A 20,235-nucleotide genomic window follows, 5' to 3' on the forward strand; every position below is an offset into this window, starting at 1 on the left:
CTTTATTCAAAGACAGGGAGACAAAATAAGGGCTAATTTAAGGCAAAGCACTTTATTTTGAAGGGGGCATTTACCTCTCTTATTCTGGAGAGGATTTTCAGACAGCAGGTTTTGCAGGCACTGGGGCTGAGAATAATCTGCTGGGCTATACATATGATGGTTTCACTTCTCCCGGCGATTAAAATAAAATTTTAATATGCCGACCAGGAGATTGTTATTTTGAGACGCCCTTGAGGGGTGGAGCTAAGTGAGGCGGCAATCTTCAGTGCACGCCATTTTCTTTCTTACTTCCGAGAGTGGAGGAGATAGGAATCTTGGGGTTATCTAGAAACGCATGATTGTTAACATAGTATGCGTTTTTAGGACCGGAAAATCGGCCATCTTGTCTGCTGCTGGAGTCTGGATCGTTTGAACTACTAGAGGGTCTAACTCCGGTGTTTGCAGGGAAGGTAGGCACCTCTGCAAACAAGCTGAGGTGTAGAGGTGTTTATTTTAATTTATTTATCTTTATACCGCTTTCTGCAGTTTTCAGTAAAAAAAGTTGCAGTTTAAAATTTAAAGAGACAGTATCGTTTTTTTCTCAAATCTTATTCTTTATTTAAAAATTGAGAATATTATTGCTAATTTGATTTATTGTGAGTCAGAATGGACCAAGAGGCTTTGCAAAGTGTCACTTGTTCTTTGTGTTTTGATGCCAATGTGGAACCACCAATCCCTTTCTGTTCCTCATGCATTGAGAGAACTTTAAATTACAGGGATAGACTTTTTTCTGAGCCAACATTTTCCAAGGAGGATGCTGTTCAGGAGTCTAATGTCAATGTTCAATATATGCCGCAGCCTTCTCCTCAAGCGTCCCAACTTGTATCGCCCACACATGCAGTGCCCTGCGCTTCCTATCTAACTCCTCCTGGAGTTACGTTGCAAGACATCGCTTCTCTCATGTCCTCTGCAGTTTTGGATGCATTATCTGCCTTTCCAATGTTGCAGGGGAAGCGTAAGAGGAAGAGTAGACATTCAGTAGGTGAGGTTACTGACGCAGTTGTTGCTATTTCGAATGCCCCCTCCCAGAAGCCTGAGGAGGAGGATACTTCGGTAGCATCTGAGGGTGAAATCTCAGACTCTGACAGTGTAATTCCTACTGCTAATACTGAAGTTGTATCCTTCAGGTTTAAGCTGGAGCACCTCTGTTTGTTACTTAAGGAGGTTTTATCTACATTAGATGACAGAGACACTATGGTTGTTGTTAATCCGAAGAAATCCAGAAAGCTAAACAAATATTTTGATGTACCTTCCTCAATAGAGGTTTTTCCTGTACCAGACCAAGCTTCTGAGATCATTGCTAAGGAGTGGGAGAGACCGGGTATCCCTATTTTCTCCATCTCCTATATTTAAAAAGATGTTTCCCATAGCTGACTCTGTCAAGGAAGCTTGGCAAACAGTCCCTAAGGTGGAAAGAGCTGTTTCCACTCTGGCCAAGAGAACTACTATCCCCATAGAGGATAGTTGTGCTTTTAAAGATCCTATGGATAAAAAATTAGAGGGGTTACTCAAAAAGATGTATGTACATCAAGGTTTACAATGGCAACCAGATGTGTGCATTGCTACCGTCACTAGTGCGGCAGCTTATTGGTTTGATGCGTTGTCTGATGCTATTAGGACAGACACCCCCCTTGATGAAATCCAGGATCGGATTAATGCTCTTAAATTGGCTAACTCCTTTATTACTGATGCTTCCCTTCAGGTTATGAAACTAGGAGCAAAGATTTCAGGTTTCTTTGTTCTAGCCCGCAGAGCTTTATGGTTAAAGCCTTGATCTGCGGATGTATCATCTAAGTCTAAACTTTTAGCGATTCCTTACAAAGGAAAGACCTTGTTTGAACCAGGCTTGACGGAAATAATTTCTGATATTATGGGAGGTAAGGGTCACCTTCTCCCTCAGGATAAGAGAAATAAGCAAAAGGGACGTCAGAGTAATTTTCATTCCTTTCAAAACTTCAAGGGAAATTCTTCATTCTTTCCAAGCAAGAACAGTCTAAGTCTTCCTGGAGACCCAATCAGTCTTGGAACAAGGGAAAACATTCCAAGAAGCCTGTTATTGAATCAAAGACAGCATGAAGGGCCTGCCCCCGATCCGGGACCGGATCTTGTAGGGAGCAGGCTTTCCTTCTTCACTCAGGCTTGGGTTCGAGATGTTCAGGATCCCTGGGCAGTGGGCATAGTGTCCCAGGGATACAAACTAGAGTTCAAAAGTTTTCCTCCCAGAGGCAGGTTTCTGCTTTCAAGATTATCTTTAGACCAGACAAAAAAAGAGAGGCATTCTTACACTGTGTATGGGACCTCTCCGACCTGGGAGTGATAGTTCCTGTTCCGATACAGGAACAGGGTCTGAGGTTTTATTCCAATCTGTTTGTGGTTCCCAAAAAGGAGGGAATCTTCAGGCCAATCTTAGATCTCAAGAGTCTAAACAAATTTCTCAGAGTACCGTCCTTTAAGATGGAAACTATTTGTTCCATTCTTCCTTTGGTCCAAGAGGGTCAATTTATGACAAAGGTGGATTTAAAGGACGCGTACCTGCATGTTCCCATTCATAGGGATCATCACAAATGTCTAAGGTTTGCCTTTCTAGACAAACACTTCCAATTTGTGGCTCTTCCTTTCGGCCTTGCCACAGCTCCCAGAATTTTCTCAAAGATTCTGGGATCTTTGTTGGCGGTGCTCTGATTACGGGGCATTGCAGTGGCGCCCTATCTGAATGACATCCTGGTCCAGGCACCATCCTTTCAACAAGCAAGGTCCCACACAGAAATGTTGTTATCCTTCCTGCAATCTCACTGATGGAAGGTAAATTTGGAAAAGAGTTTCTTAATTCCAAATACAAGGGTAAAATTTTTTCGATTCTTGACTAGCGCTTCAGTCCGCTCCTCGGTCATCAGTAGCTCAGTGTATGGAGGTAATTGGGCTGATGGTGGCAGCAATGGACATCATCCCGTTCGCCCGCTTTCATCTCAGACCTCTGCAGTTAAACATGCTCAGTCAATGGAACAGAGATTATGCGGATTTGTCTCCATGGATTCTACTGGAGCAGGAGACAAGGGACTCTCTTCTTTGGGGGTTGTCTCAGGATCATCTCTCCCAGGGAACCTGCTTTCACAGACCATTCTGGGGGATTGTGACAACAGACGCCAGTCTTCTAGGATGGGGGGCAGTTTGGGGCTCTCTGAAGGCTCAGGGATTGTGGACTCAGGCAGAGTCTGTTCTACCTATAAAGATAAGCACACCTAGCAAGCATGTGTCATGTGTGCAACAAGCATGTGATAGGTGTGCAACAAGCATGTGTCATGTGTGCAACAAGCACGTGCTGGATGTGCAACAAGCAAGTGATAGGTGTGCAACAAGCATGTGCTAAGTGTGCAACCAGCATGTGCTATGTGTGCAACAAGCATGTGCTAAGTGTGCAACAAGCATGTGCTAAGTGTGCAACCAGCATGTGCTAAGTGTGCAACCAGCATGTGCTAAGTGTGCAACAAGCATGTGCTAAGTGTGCAACAAGCATGTGCTAAGTGTGCAACAAGCATGTGCTAAGTGTGCAACAAGCATGTGCTAAGTGTGCAACAAGCATGTGCTATGTGTGCAACAAGCATGTGCTAAGTGTGCAACAAGCATGTGCTAAGTGTGCAACAAGCATGTGCTAAGTGTGCAACCAGCATGTGCTAAGTGTGCAACAAGCATGTGCTAAGTGTGCAACCAGCATGTGCTATGTGTGCAACAAGCATGTGCTAAGTGTGCAACAAGCATGTGCTATATCTGCAACAAGCATGTGCTAAGTGTGCAACCAGCATGTGCTAAGTGTGCAACAAGCATGTGCTAAGTGTGCAACCAGCAGGTGCTAAGTGTGCAACCAGCAGGTGCTAAGTGTGCAACAAGCATGTGCTAAGTGTGCAACCAGCATGTGCTAAGTGTGCAACCAGCATGTGCTAAGTGTGCAACAAGCATGTGCTATGTGTGCAACAAGCATGTGCTATGTGTGCAACAAGCATGTGCTAAGTGTGCAACAAGCATGTGCTAAGTGTGCAACAAGCATGTGCTATGTGTGCAACAAGCATGTGCTATGTGTGCAACAAGCATGTGCTAAGTGTGCAACCAGCATGTGCTAAGTGTGCAACCAGCATGTGCTAAGTGTGCAACAAGCATGTGCTAAGTGTGCAACAAGCATGTGCTAAGTGTGCAACAAGCATGTGCTAAGTGTGCAACAAGCATGTGCTATGTGTGCAACAAGCATGTGCTATGTGTGCAACAAGCATGTGCTAAGTGTGCAACAAGCATGTGCTAAGTGTGCAACAAGCATGTGCTAAGTGTGCAACCAGCATGTGCTAAGTGTGCAACAAGCATGTGCTAAGTGTGCAACAAGCATGTGCTAAGTGTGCAACAAGCATGTGCTATGTGTGCAACAAGCATGTGCTATGTGTGCAACAAGCATGTGCTAGGTGTGCAACAAGCATGTGCTAGGTGTGCAACAAGCATGTGCTAGGTGTGCAACAAGCATGTGCTAGGTGTGCAACAAGCATGTGCTAAGTGTGCAACAAGCATGTGCTAAGTGTGCAACAAGCATGTGCTATGTGTGCAACAAGCATGTGCTAAGTGTGCAACAAGCATGTGCTAAGTGTGCAACAAGCATGTGCTAAGTGTGCAACAAGCATGTGCTATGTGTGCAACAAGCATGTGCTAAGTGTGCAACAAGCATGTGCTATATGTGCAACAAGCATGTGCTAAGTGTGCAACCAGCATGTGCTAAGTGTGCAACCAGCATGTGCTAAGTGTGCAACAAGCATGTGCTAAGTGTGCAACAAGCATGTGCTAAGTGTGCAACCAGCAGGTGCTAAGTGTGCAACAAGCATGTGCTAAGTGTGCAACCAGCATGTGCTAAGTGTGCAACAAGCATGTGCTAAGTGTGCAACAAGCATGTGCTAAGTGTGCAACAAGCATGTGCTAAGTGTGCAACAAGCATGTGCTATGTGTGCAAAAAGCATGTGATATGTGTGCAACAAGCATGTGCTAAGTGTGCAACAAGCATGTGCTATGTGTGCAACAAGCATGTGCTATGTGTGCAACAAGCATGTGCTAAGTGTGCAACAAGCATGTGCTAAGTGTGCAACCAGCATGTGCTAAGTGTGCAACCAGCATGTGCTAAGTGTGCAACAAGCATGTGCTAAGTGTGCAACAAGCATGTGCTAAGTGTGCAACAAGCATGTGCTATGTGTGCAACCAGCATGTGCTAAGTGTGCAACAAGCATGTGCTAAGTGTGCAACAAGCATGTGCTATGTGTGCAACAAGCATGTGCTAAGTGTGCAACAAGCATGTGCTATGTGTGCAACAAGCATGTGCTAAGTGTGCAACCAGCATGTGCTAAGTGTGCAACAAGCATGTGCTAAGTGTGCAACCAGCATGTGCTATGTGTGCAACCAGCATGTGCTAAGTGTGCAACAAGCATGTGCTATGTGTGCAACAAGCATGTGCTATGTGTGCAACCAGCATGTGCTAAGTGTGCAACAAGCATGTGCTAAGTGTGCAACCAGCATGTGCTAAGTGTGCAACAAGCATGTGCTAAGTGTGCAACTAGCATGTGCTAAGTGTGCAACAAGCATGTGCTAAGTGTGCAACAAGCATGTGCTAAGTGTGCAACCAGCATGTGCTAAGTGTGCAACAAGCATGTTATCTGCATTTATACAGCTTTATATCCTGCATGATTTAAAGGGACAGGAAACCCCAAAAATGTCTTTCATGATTTGGATAGAACGTACAATTTTAAACAACTTTCCAATTAACTTCTGTTATCAAATTTGCTTCATTCTCTTGTTATCCTTTGCTGAAGGAACAGCAGTGTACAAATAGCAGCTAGATGAACACATCTACTTAGCCAATCACAAGAGACAAATGTGTGCAGGCACCAATAAGCAGCCAGCTCCCACTAGTGCATATTCTTTTCCAACAAGGGATACCAAGAGAACGAAGCACATTTGAAAATAGAAGTGAATTTAAAAGTGTCTTGAAATGACATGCTCTATCTGAATCATGCAAGTTTAATTTTGACTTTCATATCCCTTTAAAAATGAAAGAGTGTTTGTATTTTGCATATGAAACGTTTTTCAAACCAGCATGTGCTAAGTGTGCAACAAGCATGTGCTAAGTGTGCAACCAGCATGTGCTAAGTGTGCAACAAGCATGTGCTAAGTGTGCAACTAGCATGTGCTAAGTGTGCAACAAGCATGTGCTAAGTGTGCAACAAGCATGTGCTAAGTGTGCAACCAGCATGTGCTAAGTGTGCAACAAGCATGTGTTATCTGCATTTATACAGCTTTATATCCTGCATGATTTAAAGGGACAGGAAACCCCAAAAATGTCTTTCATGATTTGGATAGAACGTACAATTTTAAACAACTTTCCAATTAACTTCTGTTATCAAATTTGCTTCATTCTCTTGTTATACTTTGCTGAAGGAACAGCAGTGTACAAATAGCAGCTAGATGAACACATCTAGTTAGCCAATCACAAGAGACAAATGTGGGCAGGCACCAATAAACAGCCAGCTCCCATCTGTGCATATTCTTTTCCAACAAGGGATACCAAGAGAACGAAGCACATTTGAAAATAGAAGTGAATTTAAAAGTGTCTTGAAATGACATGCTCTATCTGAATCATGCAAGTTTAATTTTGACTTTCATATCCCTTTAAAAATGAAAGAGTGTTTGTATTTTGCATATGAAACGTTTTTCTCTTTTATGAAAAATGAGAGGTCTAATGTAAATGTATGAATAGCTCACTTACCCTGGACGACTTTCTGAATTCTCGTCAGGTACTTTGTCGTCATCCTCTGGTTTTGGATCCGGCAGAGGAATTATGTAATCATTATTATCATTTTGTTGTATTGTTGAGTACAGAATGTTATTTGCAATAATTCCCACATGAGAAGAGTTATTCATTTTGCTTAGTCTGGGCCTCACACGAACAACAGCAGGGTGATCGCTGTTTAAAAATTCTTCATCTACCTCTCTGTATCTCTGCAAAAAAACAACAAAGTGGAAGAAATGAGCTATTATTATGCACCATTTAAGCTTTTTTATATTGTAATCAACGGTCAGAGTTGCTTTCTGCAAGCTAGAATTATGCCTATTGTGCTAGGAAATTAACTGGAAATATTTTACAAGAAATAATGTGTCTTACCTGCTTGTAGGCATCTGCCAAAAGATTTCCAGTGAGAGCCACTAACTGGGAAAATTGAGGCCTCTTTTCAAACTTTTCATCCCAGCACTTTTGCATAATTTCATATCTACAAAAAATGTAAATAATCATTTTAACAAGTTTTTGTTATCAGGGTTTTCTTTTGAAGGGTGGGGGGGGTGTAGCTGGGGACAGTACTTTTGTCATATTTTTATTAAATAAGTTAGTTTACATTTCTTCTGAAGCATATGCAGGCTTTGACATCCGATAACCACGTCTTATAGCATTGTAGAATTGTTCATTCATTGGCAACTCAGGATATGGTGTCCCACCTGTAACATTAATAAAAGCAACATAGAAAACAACATTATAATCAGATGTAAATAACAAAATGAACAAGAAGTTAAAGGGACAGTATACACCAATGTTCATATAACTGCATGTAATAGACACTACTATAAAGAAGAATATGCACAGATGCTGATATAAAAGTTCAGCATAAAACCTTTTAAAAACGTACTTAGAAGATCACAGTTTAACACGGTTGATTAGGTTTGGCTGGGCGACCCAGTAAAAGGGGCAGGGAAAGCAGGAAGAGCAGACACTGCCCCCTTCTCCATGAAAAAGACAGATAACATAAACAAGAACCAGCAGGAGTCTGTAAACGCATGTATACATCTGACACTGTGGGGCTTGGTTAAGAGTCGGAAAATCAGAACACTGTTATTAAAAAATAAGCAAAACTATACATTGTTACAAAAACACTCCCAGGTGGGCTATATAAATGGGTCATCTACAAAACATTTATGCAAAGAACAATCTAGTGTACAATGTCCCTTTAACTCCAGAAGACCTTCCAGCAGGGGCAAATTTTGGCCCAGGCAAACAAGACACCTGCCTAGGGCAGCAGGTTGGAGAGGGCAGCAGATTGGAGGGGGTAGCACATTTTTTTTGGACTATATTTCTAAGAAGTTTACAGTTATTTTAGAAGTATTATACATGTATATATTGGGAGATTTTGCCCAAGTAGTTTACATTCTAGGGGGTATAATAAGAGACTGCTTACAGTTTATTCAGCTAGCTATTGCCTTTAGTTCTGTTGGCTTTCAGCACTTAGTATTGTGTTCGGGGAAGTATTGTTACAAGAAATCTGCGTTTATTTTTTTATATATACTGTATATTGCAGCAATAGATAGATATGTGTGTGCCTGTGTATGCGTGCATGACAGTGTGTATGTGTATAACTCTGTGTGTGTGTCTGTGACTGTGTATGTGTGCCTGTGTATGCGTGCATAACAGTGTGTATGTGTATAACTCTGTGTGTGTGTGTCTGTGACTGTGTATGTGTGCCTGTGTATGCGTGCATAATAGTGTGTATGTGTATAACTCTGTGTGAGTGTGTCTGTGACTGTGTATGTGTGCCTGTGTATGCGTGCATGACAGTGTGTATGTGCATAACTCTGTATGTGTGTATGTCTGTGACTGTGTATGTGTGCCTGTGTATGCGTGCATGACAGTGTGTATGTGCATAACTCTGTGTGTGTGTGTCTGTGACTGTGTATGTGTGCCTGTGTATGCGTGCATAACAGTGTGTATGTGTGTAACTCTGTGTGTGTGTGTCCGTGACTGTGTATGTGTGCCTGTGTATGTATGCGTGCATGACTGTGTGCATGTGTATAACTCTGTGTGTGTGTCTGTGACTGTGTATGTGTGCCTGTGTATGCGTGCATGACAGTGTGTATGTGTATAACTCTGTGTGTGTGTCTGTGACTGTGTATGTGTGCCTGTGTATGCGTGCATAACAGTGTGTATGTGTATAACTCTGTGTGTGTGTCTGTGACTGTGTATGTGTGCCTGTGTATGCGTGCATAACAGTGTGTATGTGTATAACTCTGTGTGTGTGTCTGTGACTGTGTATGTGTGCCTGTGTATGCGTGCATAACAGTGTGTATGTGTATAACTCTGTGTGTGTGTCTGTGACTGTGTATGTGTGCCTGTGTATGCGTGCATGACAGTGTGTATGTGCATAACTCTGTGTGTGTGTCTGTGACTGTGTATGTGTGCCTGTGTATGCTTGCATGACAGTGTGTATGTGCATAACTCTGTGTATGTGTGTGTGTGTCTGTGACTGTGTATGTGTGCCTGTGTATGCGTGCATAACAGTGTGTATGTGTATAACTCTGTGTGTGTGTCTGTGACTGTGTATGTGTGCCTGTGTATGCGTGCATAACAGTGTGTATGTGTATAACTCTGTGTGTGTGTCTGTGACTGTGTATGTGTGCCTGTGTATGCGTGCATAACAGTGTGTATGTGTATAACTCTGTGTGTGTGTCTGTGACTGTGTATGTGTGCCTGTGTATGCGTGCATGACAGTGTGTATGTGCATAACTCTGTGTGTGTGTCTGTGACTGTGTATGTGTGCCTGTGTATGCTTGCATGACAGTGTGTATGTGCATAACTCTGTGTATGTGTGTGTGTGTCTGTGACTGTGTATGTGTGCCTGTGTATGCGTGCATAACAGTGTGTATGTGTATAACTCTGTGTGTGTGTGTGTGTCTGTGACTGTGTATGTGTGCCTGTGTATGCGTGCATGACAGTGTGTATGTGTATAACTCTGTGTGTGTGTGTCTGTGACTGTGTATGTGTGCCTGTGTATGCGTGCATAACAGTGTGTATGTGTGTAACTCTGTGTGTGTGTGTCCGTGACTGTGTATGTGTGCCTGTGTATGTATGCGTGCATGACTGTGTGCATGTGTATAACTCTGTGTGTGTGTCTGTGACTGTGTATGTGTGCCTGTGTATGCGTGCATAACAGTGTGTATGTGTATAACTCTGTGTGTGTGTCTGTGACTGTGTATGTGTGCCTGTGTATGCGTGCATAACAGTGTGTATGTGTATAACTCTGTGTGTGTGTCTGTGACTGTGTATGTGTGCCTGTGTATGCGTGCATAACAGTGTGTATGTGTATAACTCTGTGTGTATGTATGTGTCTGTAACTGTGTGTGTGTGTGTGCCTGTGTATTTCTGTATGCAATAGGAATGTGTATTCAGATCCTTCATGCAGATTTGTGCAAATTATATTTCTGTAGATAGATTCAGGAGTCAAGTCCTACAAAAAAAATTTGGGAACTCAGAACTCACCAACACCTCCATCCTCAAAACAATTAATATTGTTTAATACACACACACTATATTTATATGTATATAATCTATACACTTAGGTTAATAAAAGCAAATTAAAACCAATGAAGGGTTGAATGGTTGCATTTGGTCCTGAGACTTCTCCTCTGTCACACCCACTTAAGGTGCAATAGTTGTATTTCTGCTTAAGGGAGCTAAATAACCCCAGAGCAAGCCACACAGAAATGTAAGCACTATGAGTTCCACACAGTGTGGGGTAATCACACAGCAGGACCACTGGCTTGCATTTAGTTTATTGCAGGAAGTGTTACTGCCCATTACTCGATGATCTCACTATTCCTCTAACCAGACTGCTCCAGCTACTCCCACCAACAGCAGCAGTGTTTATTAAAGACTTTTTGTTCTCTGTCCAGGGGGAACTTAGTTCTACCTGCAAACATAGTGCAGGAACTCCATTCCCATGTGTTCCCGCTTGACTTGACTCCTGGCTAGATTGATTCCTGTAAAAGATCCCCACTCTAAAGATCTGGATTTGCACATATTTAAGTTTGGGGATCTTTAACTGGAATAAATCTGGCTACGAAAATATCCTCACTTACATTTTAATTTACTTTAGAAATAGCATGAAAAAAAATAAAATGTATTATGGCCTAAAAAGGCCTAAAACCTGGGGGGGTCAGCAGAATTATGCCTAGGGCAGCAGAAAACCTAAATACGCCGCTGCCTTCCAGGAACAAATGGTGTGCAATTTAAGAGTAGTAATAAAAAGAATTTTGAGAACATGACTTATTGGTGATGGGTTTTGTTTAGCACTACTGTACTTATAAAAGGCAAAATAAAATATCCTGGCAAAAGAGAAGAAACAGATCAATCCCATGATGCTATGGGATCTTTGAATCACAGCAGTAAACTGTCGGTGAAGTCAAAATGAAACTTTTATTATTCATTTAGAACATGTAATTTTAAACAACCTTCTAATTATCTTCTATTGGCAAATTTGCTTTGTTATTTTGGTATCTTTTGTTGAGGAGCAGGCTCAGGAGCAGAAATGCAGTAATGGGAATTAGCTAAACACAGCTGGTGAGTCAATAAGAAGTGGCATATATTGTATGTGCAGCCACCAAATCAGCAGCTAGCTCACAGTAGTGTACTGGTGCCCTGAGTCTTCCTAGCTATACTCTTCAACAAAGAACACCAAGAGAATTAAGAAAATTAATGTTTGTAATTTTGACTTTCCTGACCTTTTAGTGGGTTTTTTTTCTGCTGCTAACTACCTCTGAAACTAATTGATCTAGAAAAGAAAACAATTTAGCTTAGTACATAGATCCCATTTCTGAATTCTCAGATAAACATTTCTCAGACACCCTCACATAATTTCCCAGTTGCCCGAGTGGCATAACCTAGAGAAAGCTTTCTCAAGACAAAAATATATCTGATTAAAAAAACAGAAATTACAACTGCAACACATCAGAAAAAAGCTTGCAACATGGTTTATGTAAATTTTTGTAATTGTAAAATATTCTGGTCTGCTTTATAATGGGAAAGTAGCCTCACTGGATAGAATGAAGGGTCCCACAAAGTGCTGACCATGGGCATTGCAAGGCGCTCAGAAGATGAAGGGGCAGATTTATCGTCTGTCTGACATGATACACTGTTGCGTATCATGTCTGACAGACATCGCTGAATGCTGACTGCTTTTGCAATGCCGTTCCCTGCAGTTCCGCCCGATCGTATAGGATTGGGCGGATTGAAGACCGCAGCCTTCATAACTGCTGTTTCCGGCGAAGGCTTGCGCAGAAACAGGGGCATCAAGCTCCATTCGGAGCTTGATAATTCGGCCCCGTAGCCTTTTTCAGGCACACTTAGATCTAGCGTGCAGAATTCATAAAGATTATGTTGCTCTTGTGATGTATATCATCTTAAGGTTGTTTCTTGCTATTTGACAGCTGAAGAAGTTGTCTTTTTTTTATTTCTTTGCTGTTTTCCAGTTTGTTTGTTTATTGCATATGTTAGAATAAACATTTTTTTAACATGTTGAAATCTTTTTGTGCTGCCAGTATCATTCACAGTGGAACTTGTTCTATCTACTGAGAGAAGAACAGTTAAAGGAATATGAAGCCCAACATTTTTCTTGTATGATTGAGATAGAGCATACATGTTTAACTTACAGTACTGGGAGCTAGCTGAACACATCAGTAAGTCAATGACAAGAGGTATATTTGTGCAGCCACGAATCAGCAGCTAGCTCCAGTGGCAGTTCTAGAACTTAATGTATGGGGGGAGGGGCTATATATGGAGCACTTTGCAGCTCAACAGAGTGCTACACATTTGTTTAGAGGTGCACAGCACCCCTCAGCACAGCCACTAGCTACTTTCCAGCTTAATAGCCTAACTACGTATGCTTTTCAACAAAGGATACCAAGAAAACTGAGCAAATTAGATAAAAGAAGTAAATTGAAAAGTTTAGAATGATATGCTCTATCTGAATCATTAAAGAAAAATAGTGGATTTCATGTCCCTTTAAGAGATAGCTCCTCTATTGATGGAGAATGACTATGATGAGGGATGGGTACCAATTTGTATGAATTCTGCAGTTCTCAAGCTGCGATCATGAGGAAAGTTTTTTCTATGATGTATTATTGTCTCTAATGAGTTTTATTCAATCTAGGCCAATATATAAATAATCAAATAAGTATTAAATGAAAATAATCATTATTTCTACATAGAAAATGTGTTATCTGTGCTGTATAAATGATCTAGTTAAGATAAATGTAACACATTTAATGTAAAATAGCTTTACTTCCTACCTAAAGTGAATATTTCCCACAAGAGGATTCCAAAAGACCAGACATCGCTTAATGTCGTGTACAGATTGTTGAATATACTTTCTGGAGCCATCCATTTAAGTGGAAGAAATGTCTGTGATAAGAAAAAAAATATTAGTGCAAAATAAATAATTGGTGTACAAAGCAAAATCATTTTTAAATATAAGTAGAAGCCTTTTAATAAACAAGATTAAAAAAAATATGGATGTTATTTTTTTTTGGTGAAATAAATGTCTATAAGTTACCATTTTATACGTAAATCTATGTTTGATCTTTTGCATAATTTATACATTGTTAAAAAATGCACTTAAAGGGCCATAATACCCAAATGTTTAAACACTTGAAAGTGATGCAGCATAGCTGTAAAAAGCTGATTAGAAAATATCACCTGAACATCTCTATGTAAAAAAGAAAGATATTTTACCTCAAAAGTTCCTCAGTAGCCACCTCCCATTGTAAAGGATTTCTAAGCAGCATTTTAGTGTGTCTGTCCTGGGACATCTGAAGGGATGAGCATCGTGCACTCTCATATTATTTCACCAATCAGGTAAAGGAAGCTTACTATGAAATCTCATGAGAGTTAAGTCAAATCTCATGAGATCACAGTAAGAGTTCATGACCTCAGCACTGCTGATGCTGATTGGCTGCTGTTCATTTCTTCATTTTTTTAAATTTGTTTACCTGCAGCTGGGAGCAGCTGAGTATAACTTTTTACACAGAACTTACTCTGCTGAGCTGAAGAAATTGTGAGGTAAAATATCTTCCTTTTTTACATAGAGATGCTCAGGTGATATTTTCCTGTCAGCTTTTTACAGTTATACTGCATCAGTTTCAAGTGATTTAGCATATGAGTATTATGTCCCTTTAACCAAAAGGTTTTTAAGAATTTTCATAACTAACACGCAAAGAAAGATTTATAACAGGTATTTATTTAGCACAGATAATGAAATACATATATAGAAGATACATGAGACATATTTTTTTTGTACTTGAAAAAGTAACATATTATATATATAATATATAGTCATACGGTTTTTATTGGTATCACATTTTATGTTAATATAATAAATATGATATAACAAAATAATTACATGCCCTGTTATTTTTTTTGCAAATTATTGGACTAATATGGCTGCTTCTTTGTACAAGATATTATCAGTATTCTTTATGCGATTTTTTTTTTCTTTTTCAAATGAAAATTATCAGTCAGAAAAAAAAAAATCTGAAGTTCATGGTTGAATCTTTTAAAAAGGACAGTAAACACTTTGTAATATACAATGTTTAATTATACACAGAAATAAAAAAAAATCTATATTATCTCATTAATTATTTTGGCTCATTTTCCTGTAATTTATATTTGTGAGAATCGGATGTGCACACTGCAGACTTTACAAACCCAGCCAAGCCAGCTACATATTTGTCTCAGCAAGGGATGGAAATCTGATAAAGAACTACAAAGCAATGATAGTTTTGCTAACAAAATGACAGCGGCAAGTCTTGTCTACTGCAGTATCAAATCCAGATTGGCTTCTTCAAATAAGACAAATGATGGGGGGGTACTAATGAAAACCACTGTAGCAAATTTTAATGCATATAAAATGTATACATACTTAGGACCAGATTACAAGTGGCACGCTAGCAAATGTTTTCACTCGCATGCTTACTGCTCTGAAAGTAAACTTTCAACACGGGTTAAAAAGTTAGTGTGCATCATATCCTGCCGTCTAGTGCTCCAGACACGACTATGCACCTTAGCTTATCTCCCTGCGCTTCAACAAAGGATACTAATAGAACAAAAAATTTGATAATAGAAGTAATAGGAAACTTTTCAAAAACATGTAATTTTTCCACTATTATGACTTTTTACAAGATGCAATTGGATGCAACCTCTTGTTACATGCTTCAGAGAGTAAAGACTGACTGATATATCTACAACATGGCAAATGTTTTTCTTTTCTCTACAAGCATTTATTGTGCAACATTATACTTCTGCTTTAAATGGTGCACATTTCTTTTAGCTAAATACAAGGGGGCAATAAGCACAGACTTCCTGGAATGAATGAAGATGAAGAGTAAAGCTTATGAAATATGTTCATTTATCTAAAATAGTCATTCATGGTACTTTCTAGCACTGGAAATGATGAAATACCCTTGAGATGGCTACAGATTTTACCACCACCATTTCCTTTTGTCATGACAATAAGAGAACCTCTGCTGAGATAGTACAAATATCTACTGGGTATCATGAACTTCAAAGAAATTGTTAAAAACCCTTTAAAAGATCCATATGTAAGGGCACAAGGTATATTTACTAGCAAAGTTAAGGCTAACATCCACTACATCTGGATTTTCACTATCAAATTCAACCTACTACATTATACTGCACATCAGAAGTGCCATTCTGATTACCCTCTCGTTAATATATTTTCCTGTTGGAATATTTTTATTTAGTTAAAGGGATTTGAAACCCCAATTTTTTCTTTCACGATTCAGATAGAGCATATAATATTAAACAATTTTCCAACTGACTTCTAGTATACGCTTTATATCATTCTCTTGGTATCCATTTGTTGAAGGAGTAACATTGCACTACTGGGAGCTAGCTGAACACATAAGGTGAACATGAGTCAAATGTATGCATCCACCAATCATCAGCTAGCACCCAGTAATGTATTTCTGCTTCTGAGCCCTCCTAGGTATTTCTTTCACAAAAGGATATCAAGAGAATGAGGCAAATGAGATAATAAAACTAAATAGGAAAGTTGTTTAAAATAGCATTCTCTATCTGATTCATGAAAGATTTAACAAGATTTAACGAAAACCAAATGTCATAACTTTAGGCTGTGATAATTATTTGTTAGATTTAAAGGGATCATAGGGTGAATTAATTTATAGATACGTGTTACATATCTGCAATGAAATCTATGCGATCATGTGATTTCAAGGCCAGGATCGGATCATGGGAAACTACCTACCCTGCTAGGTACATCCTACAGGCCAGTTTTTTTCTTTGTCCAAGGGGAAAGCTGCAGACGTTTTGACGGAATGGAACTTCCTAATACATGAAGGGGTTAAATACAACCCTCAACAATATATTAACACAGTTCCCTTTGCTGTGCTAGTCAGTGGCCACATGTAAATGTGTGCATTACTCTTTATGTAGAGCTGTCCTATATTAAGGCAAACTGGAACATACGCCAGTATAGGAAGATGCCCTCCAACCCCTCTGGGGGCAATGGAAAATTTTAGGGGAAACATACAAACAAAATAATTAAAGGGACATTATATCCAAATGTTAAAGCCCTTGAAGATGCAGCATATCTGTAAAAAGCTGACTAGAAAATATCACCTGAACATATTTATTTAACCTCAAATTTTCCTCAATAGCCCCATCCCATTGAAAAGGGACTTTAGCAGCCATTCAGGATGCTAGTCCCAGGACTTGCAAGGGATAGTGCATCTGGCATGTGTAGGCACAGTCATGTTATTTCCCTACTCAGTTTAAAGGGATAGAAAAGTCAAAATTAAACTTGCATGATTCAGATAGAGCATGTCATTTTAAGACACTTTTAAATTAACTTCTATTTTCAAATGTGCTTTGTTCTCTTGGTATCTCTTGTTGAAAAATAATATGCACATATCTTACACTCGTGGGAGCTAGTTGCTGATTGGTGCCTGCACACATTTGTCTCTTGTGACTGGCTAAATCGATATGTTCATTTAGTTGCCAGTAGTGCAATGCTGTTCCTTCAGCAACGGATAACAAGAGAATGAAACAAATTTGAAAATAGAAGTAAATGGGAAAGTCTTTTCATTTTGCATGTTCTATTCAAATCATGAAAGAAAATGTTGGGATTTCCTTTCCCTTTAAGGAAGTTCACTTTAAAATCTTGTGAAATTTCAGTGAAATCTTATGAGATCACAGTAAAACGAAGCATAACCTGAGTACTGCTGATTTTGATTGGCTATTTTTTTTTAACCTGCAGATGGGCAGTAGCTGAAGAATAACTGTTTACATAGCTCTTACTATTGTGAGCTGAAAAAATCTTGAGGTAAAATATCTTCCTTTTTTTTACATAGAGATGCTCAGGTGAAATTTTCTTGTCAGCTTTTTACAGTTATGCTGCATCACTTTCAAGTGATTTAGCATATGAGTATTATGTCCCTTTAATGACTAAAGACTGCATTATTTTTACTAAGCTTTATTTAGCAATTCCTGGAGAATTACATTTGATGTTTAAAGTCCCTTTAAACTTTCATTTTAACAGTTGTAGAATTACCAATTAGGGATATAAAAAATCTAAATAATAAGATGTCAGCTCTTTATTGCCAAATACAACTTAGTGTATGTGATGCTTTTAAATCAAACCTTGATTTATTTTGAATATATCATTAAAGGGACAGTAAAGAGATTGTAATACCAATTGCTTAGATATGAAACAACTTTGCAATATGCTTTCATTATTTATTTTTCCCCCTTTCCATGCAATTTAGCTCTGATAATTTAGGATTTTCTCATTCTCAGAACTTGAAATGCACCTTCCTAACCTCTCAATGCTAACACTGCTACATATCTTCCCATAACTGGCTTTAACTGATAACAACTGCAAAACAATGTATGTTATAGTAACATTATGACTGTGACTATCCTTGTTGTCTGCAGACTAAAGCCCAGAGTTCCTCCAAATAAGTCAAAGACTGGGTAGCGTTTATCTATGGAAAAATATTTACAGTAAAAAGGATGTTAATTTAATTTACAAAATGTTAATACTTGGCTGATCTGTTATTCTATAGCAACACAAAAGAAAAGTCTTGTAATTACAAGGTGTTTACTCTAGTTGAAATTTCTATATGTGTAGCAATATAGAAGCAAATTGCACTAGTGATAACTTGAATTGTTTACTGTTTCAGCTACCTCCAGGTGACTAATTTATATGGAAGATGTCAGTTAAAGGTTGACTCGTACTGATAAAACAATTTTAAAACCACATATTTTGGCATTTTTTAAAAATCCTGAAGAAGGAGCTTTGATCATTTAGAGAACTTCCTAAACCACAAGTCAGTCTTACTATCACACTTCAACACTGCGCTCTTGATGTGTTTTATTTCCACATGTTTGTCTGTTATCTTGTTAGAACCAGTTTCAAAGTCTCTGTTGCATCATCTGCTAATAGATGTTCTATTTGAAGGGATATGAAACCCACATGTTTTCTTCCATGGTTAAGACAGAGCATGCAATTTTAAGAAACTTTACTCCTATAATAAATTTTTCTTTGTTCTCTTGGTATCTTGGTATATTTGAAAAGCATTAATGTAAGCTTAGGAGCCATACCATTTTTGATTCAGCACCTGGGGAGCGCTTGCTCATTGGTGGTTAAATATATACTTGTGGTTCTAGGGCAGCACCTTTATTTATTACTATTACACTCCCAAACTACAAAAGTACCAGCTGCCTTGTATACAAACTCCTGGTCTGGACACAGGATATTTAACTTCTGGCCAACTTTTCCACCCCAGTATTATGTAGTCTAGATGCAACCCTGGCTAGCACATACATGAATTGAGACATGGAACAATCTTTTTTTAAACTCAGGCCTTAAAGGGAACCATAACACCTGCTTCAAATATTCTAAACTAACTTGTTCTAAAACTGCAAAATAAACTAACTAACAGTTATGTATGCAGTCTTCATCTTTTAATTCTGTTGTAGAAAACCAGCCTCATAATAAATAATTTAATAACAGCTTAATCTGCAGCCTAGCACTTTGTATGTCAGCTGCCATGTTATAACGTGCGTTCTACAGCAGTACTGTAGGTCACGTGACTCACACGGCACCTCCTTTTTCTAATGCTGAGGAAGCAGAGCATGACTGCAGTGTCTAAGAAGAACGGCTTCAGGCACTGCTATGATTATAAATACCAAGAGCAGGGGAGGAAGGGGGAGGGAGACTCCTGAGACTGTGAGTAACTTAGATGAATGCAGATGTTTCTTTTTACATTTATATCTTCAGCAAGAGTTTGGGTTCTGGCTCCGGAGCCTTTCTTCCCCCGCTGCATTCCTCTCCCCCTCCCACTTCCTTCCCTGCTCTTGGTATTTATAATTATAGCAGTGCCTGATGCCGTTCTTCTCAGACACTGAATGTGATCACTCTGCTTTCTCAGTGTCAGTAATAGAGGAAGGTGACGTTTTTCTCACATGACCCACTGTAGTGGAAAGTAATTGCCAATATGGCAGCATACATAGCAGAATGTAGTCCGCAGATTAACATTCAAATTATAAAGGTGTTTTCTGCAACAGAACGCAGTAAATTGATGACCACACACAGAATTGTAGTTAGTTTATTTTGCATAATCAGAAAAAGTTAGTAAAAAACATTTCAAAGCAGGTGTTATGGTTCCCTTTAATGGTACATTGTACACTAGATTTTTATTTACATAAATGTTTTGTAGATGATACATTTATATATCCCATCTGGGAGTGTTTTTGTAACAATGTATAGTTTTGCTTATTTTTAAATAACATTGTGCTGATTTTCAGATTAATAACCAAGCCTCAAAGTATAAACTTTAGCAAAGCTTTTAACACTGTCCCACACAACAAACTTATTCACAAAATCTATTGCCTCGGAGCAGATGCTGAGATTGTTAAGGGGTAGAATGCTGGCTTAAGGATAGAAGGCAAAGGTTTTCAATTAATGGAGTACATTCAAATGAGGGGTCAGTTACTAGTGGTGTTCCTTAAGGGTCAGTTATAGGGCCTGTTTTGTTTAAACCGTTCATCAGTGATATTGGAAGTGGGCTTCAGGGGAAAGTTTGCTTGTTTGCTGATGATACAAAAATTTGTAACAGAGTTGATGTTCCAGGAGGGGTGGATCAAATGAACAGTGATATTAAAAATCTGGAGCACTGGGCAAATAAATGGGATCTGAAATGTAATATTACCAAGATTATGCATATAGGATCTAAAAACCCAAAGGACAATTATAGTCTCAATGGGGATATTATAGTCAATTTTGAGCTTTCTATCCCTTTCAAGTCTGTTGGATGATTAGT

General features: G+C 39.1%; 1 protein-coding gene across 1 annotated transcript in view; it reads right to left on the bottom strand.

The window, feature by feature from the left end:
• The window catches only part of PDGFRB (platelet derived growth factor receptor beta), a 247,002-nt gene that overhangs the window by 8,383 nt on the left and 218,384 nt on the right, over positions 1–20,235 (bottom strand). The window contains exons 19-22 of the mRNA XM_053718652.1: positions 13,165–13,276; positions 7,449–7,548; positions 7,220–7,325; positions 6,824–7,056 (exon numbers count right to left, since the gene is read on the bottom strand). Coding sequence (XP_053574627.1) covers positions 6,824–7,056; positions 7,220–7,325; positions 7,449–7,548; positions 13,165–13,276 — 551 coding nt within the window. The remainder of the gene's footprint in view (positions 1–6,823; positions 7,057–7,219; positions 7,326–7,448; positions 7,549–13,164; positions 13,277–20,235) is intronic.

This window comes from Bombina bombina, chromosome 6, assembly GCF_027579735.1.
Source record: "Bombina bombina isolate aBomBom1 chromosome 6, aBomBom1.pri, whole genome shotgun sequence".
NCBI lineage: Eukaryota > Metazoa > Chordata > Amphibia > Anura > Bombinatoridae > Bombina > Bombina bombina.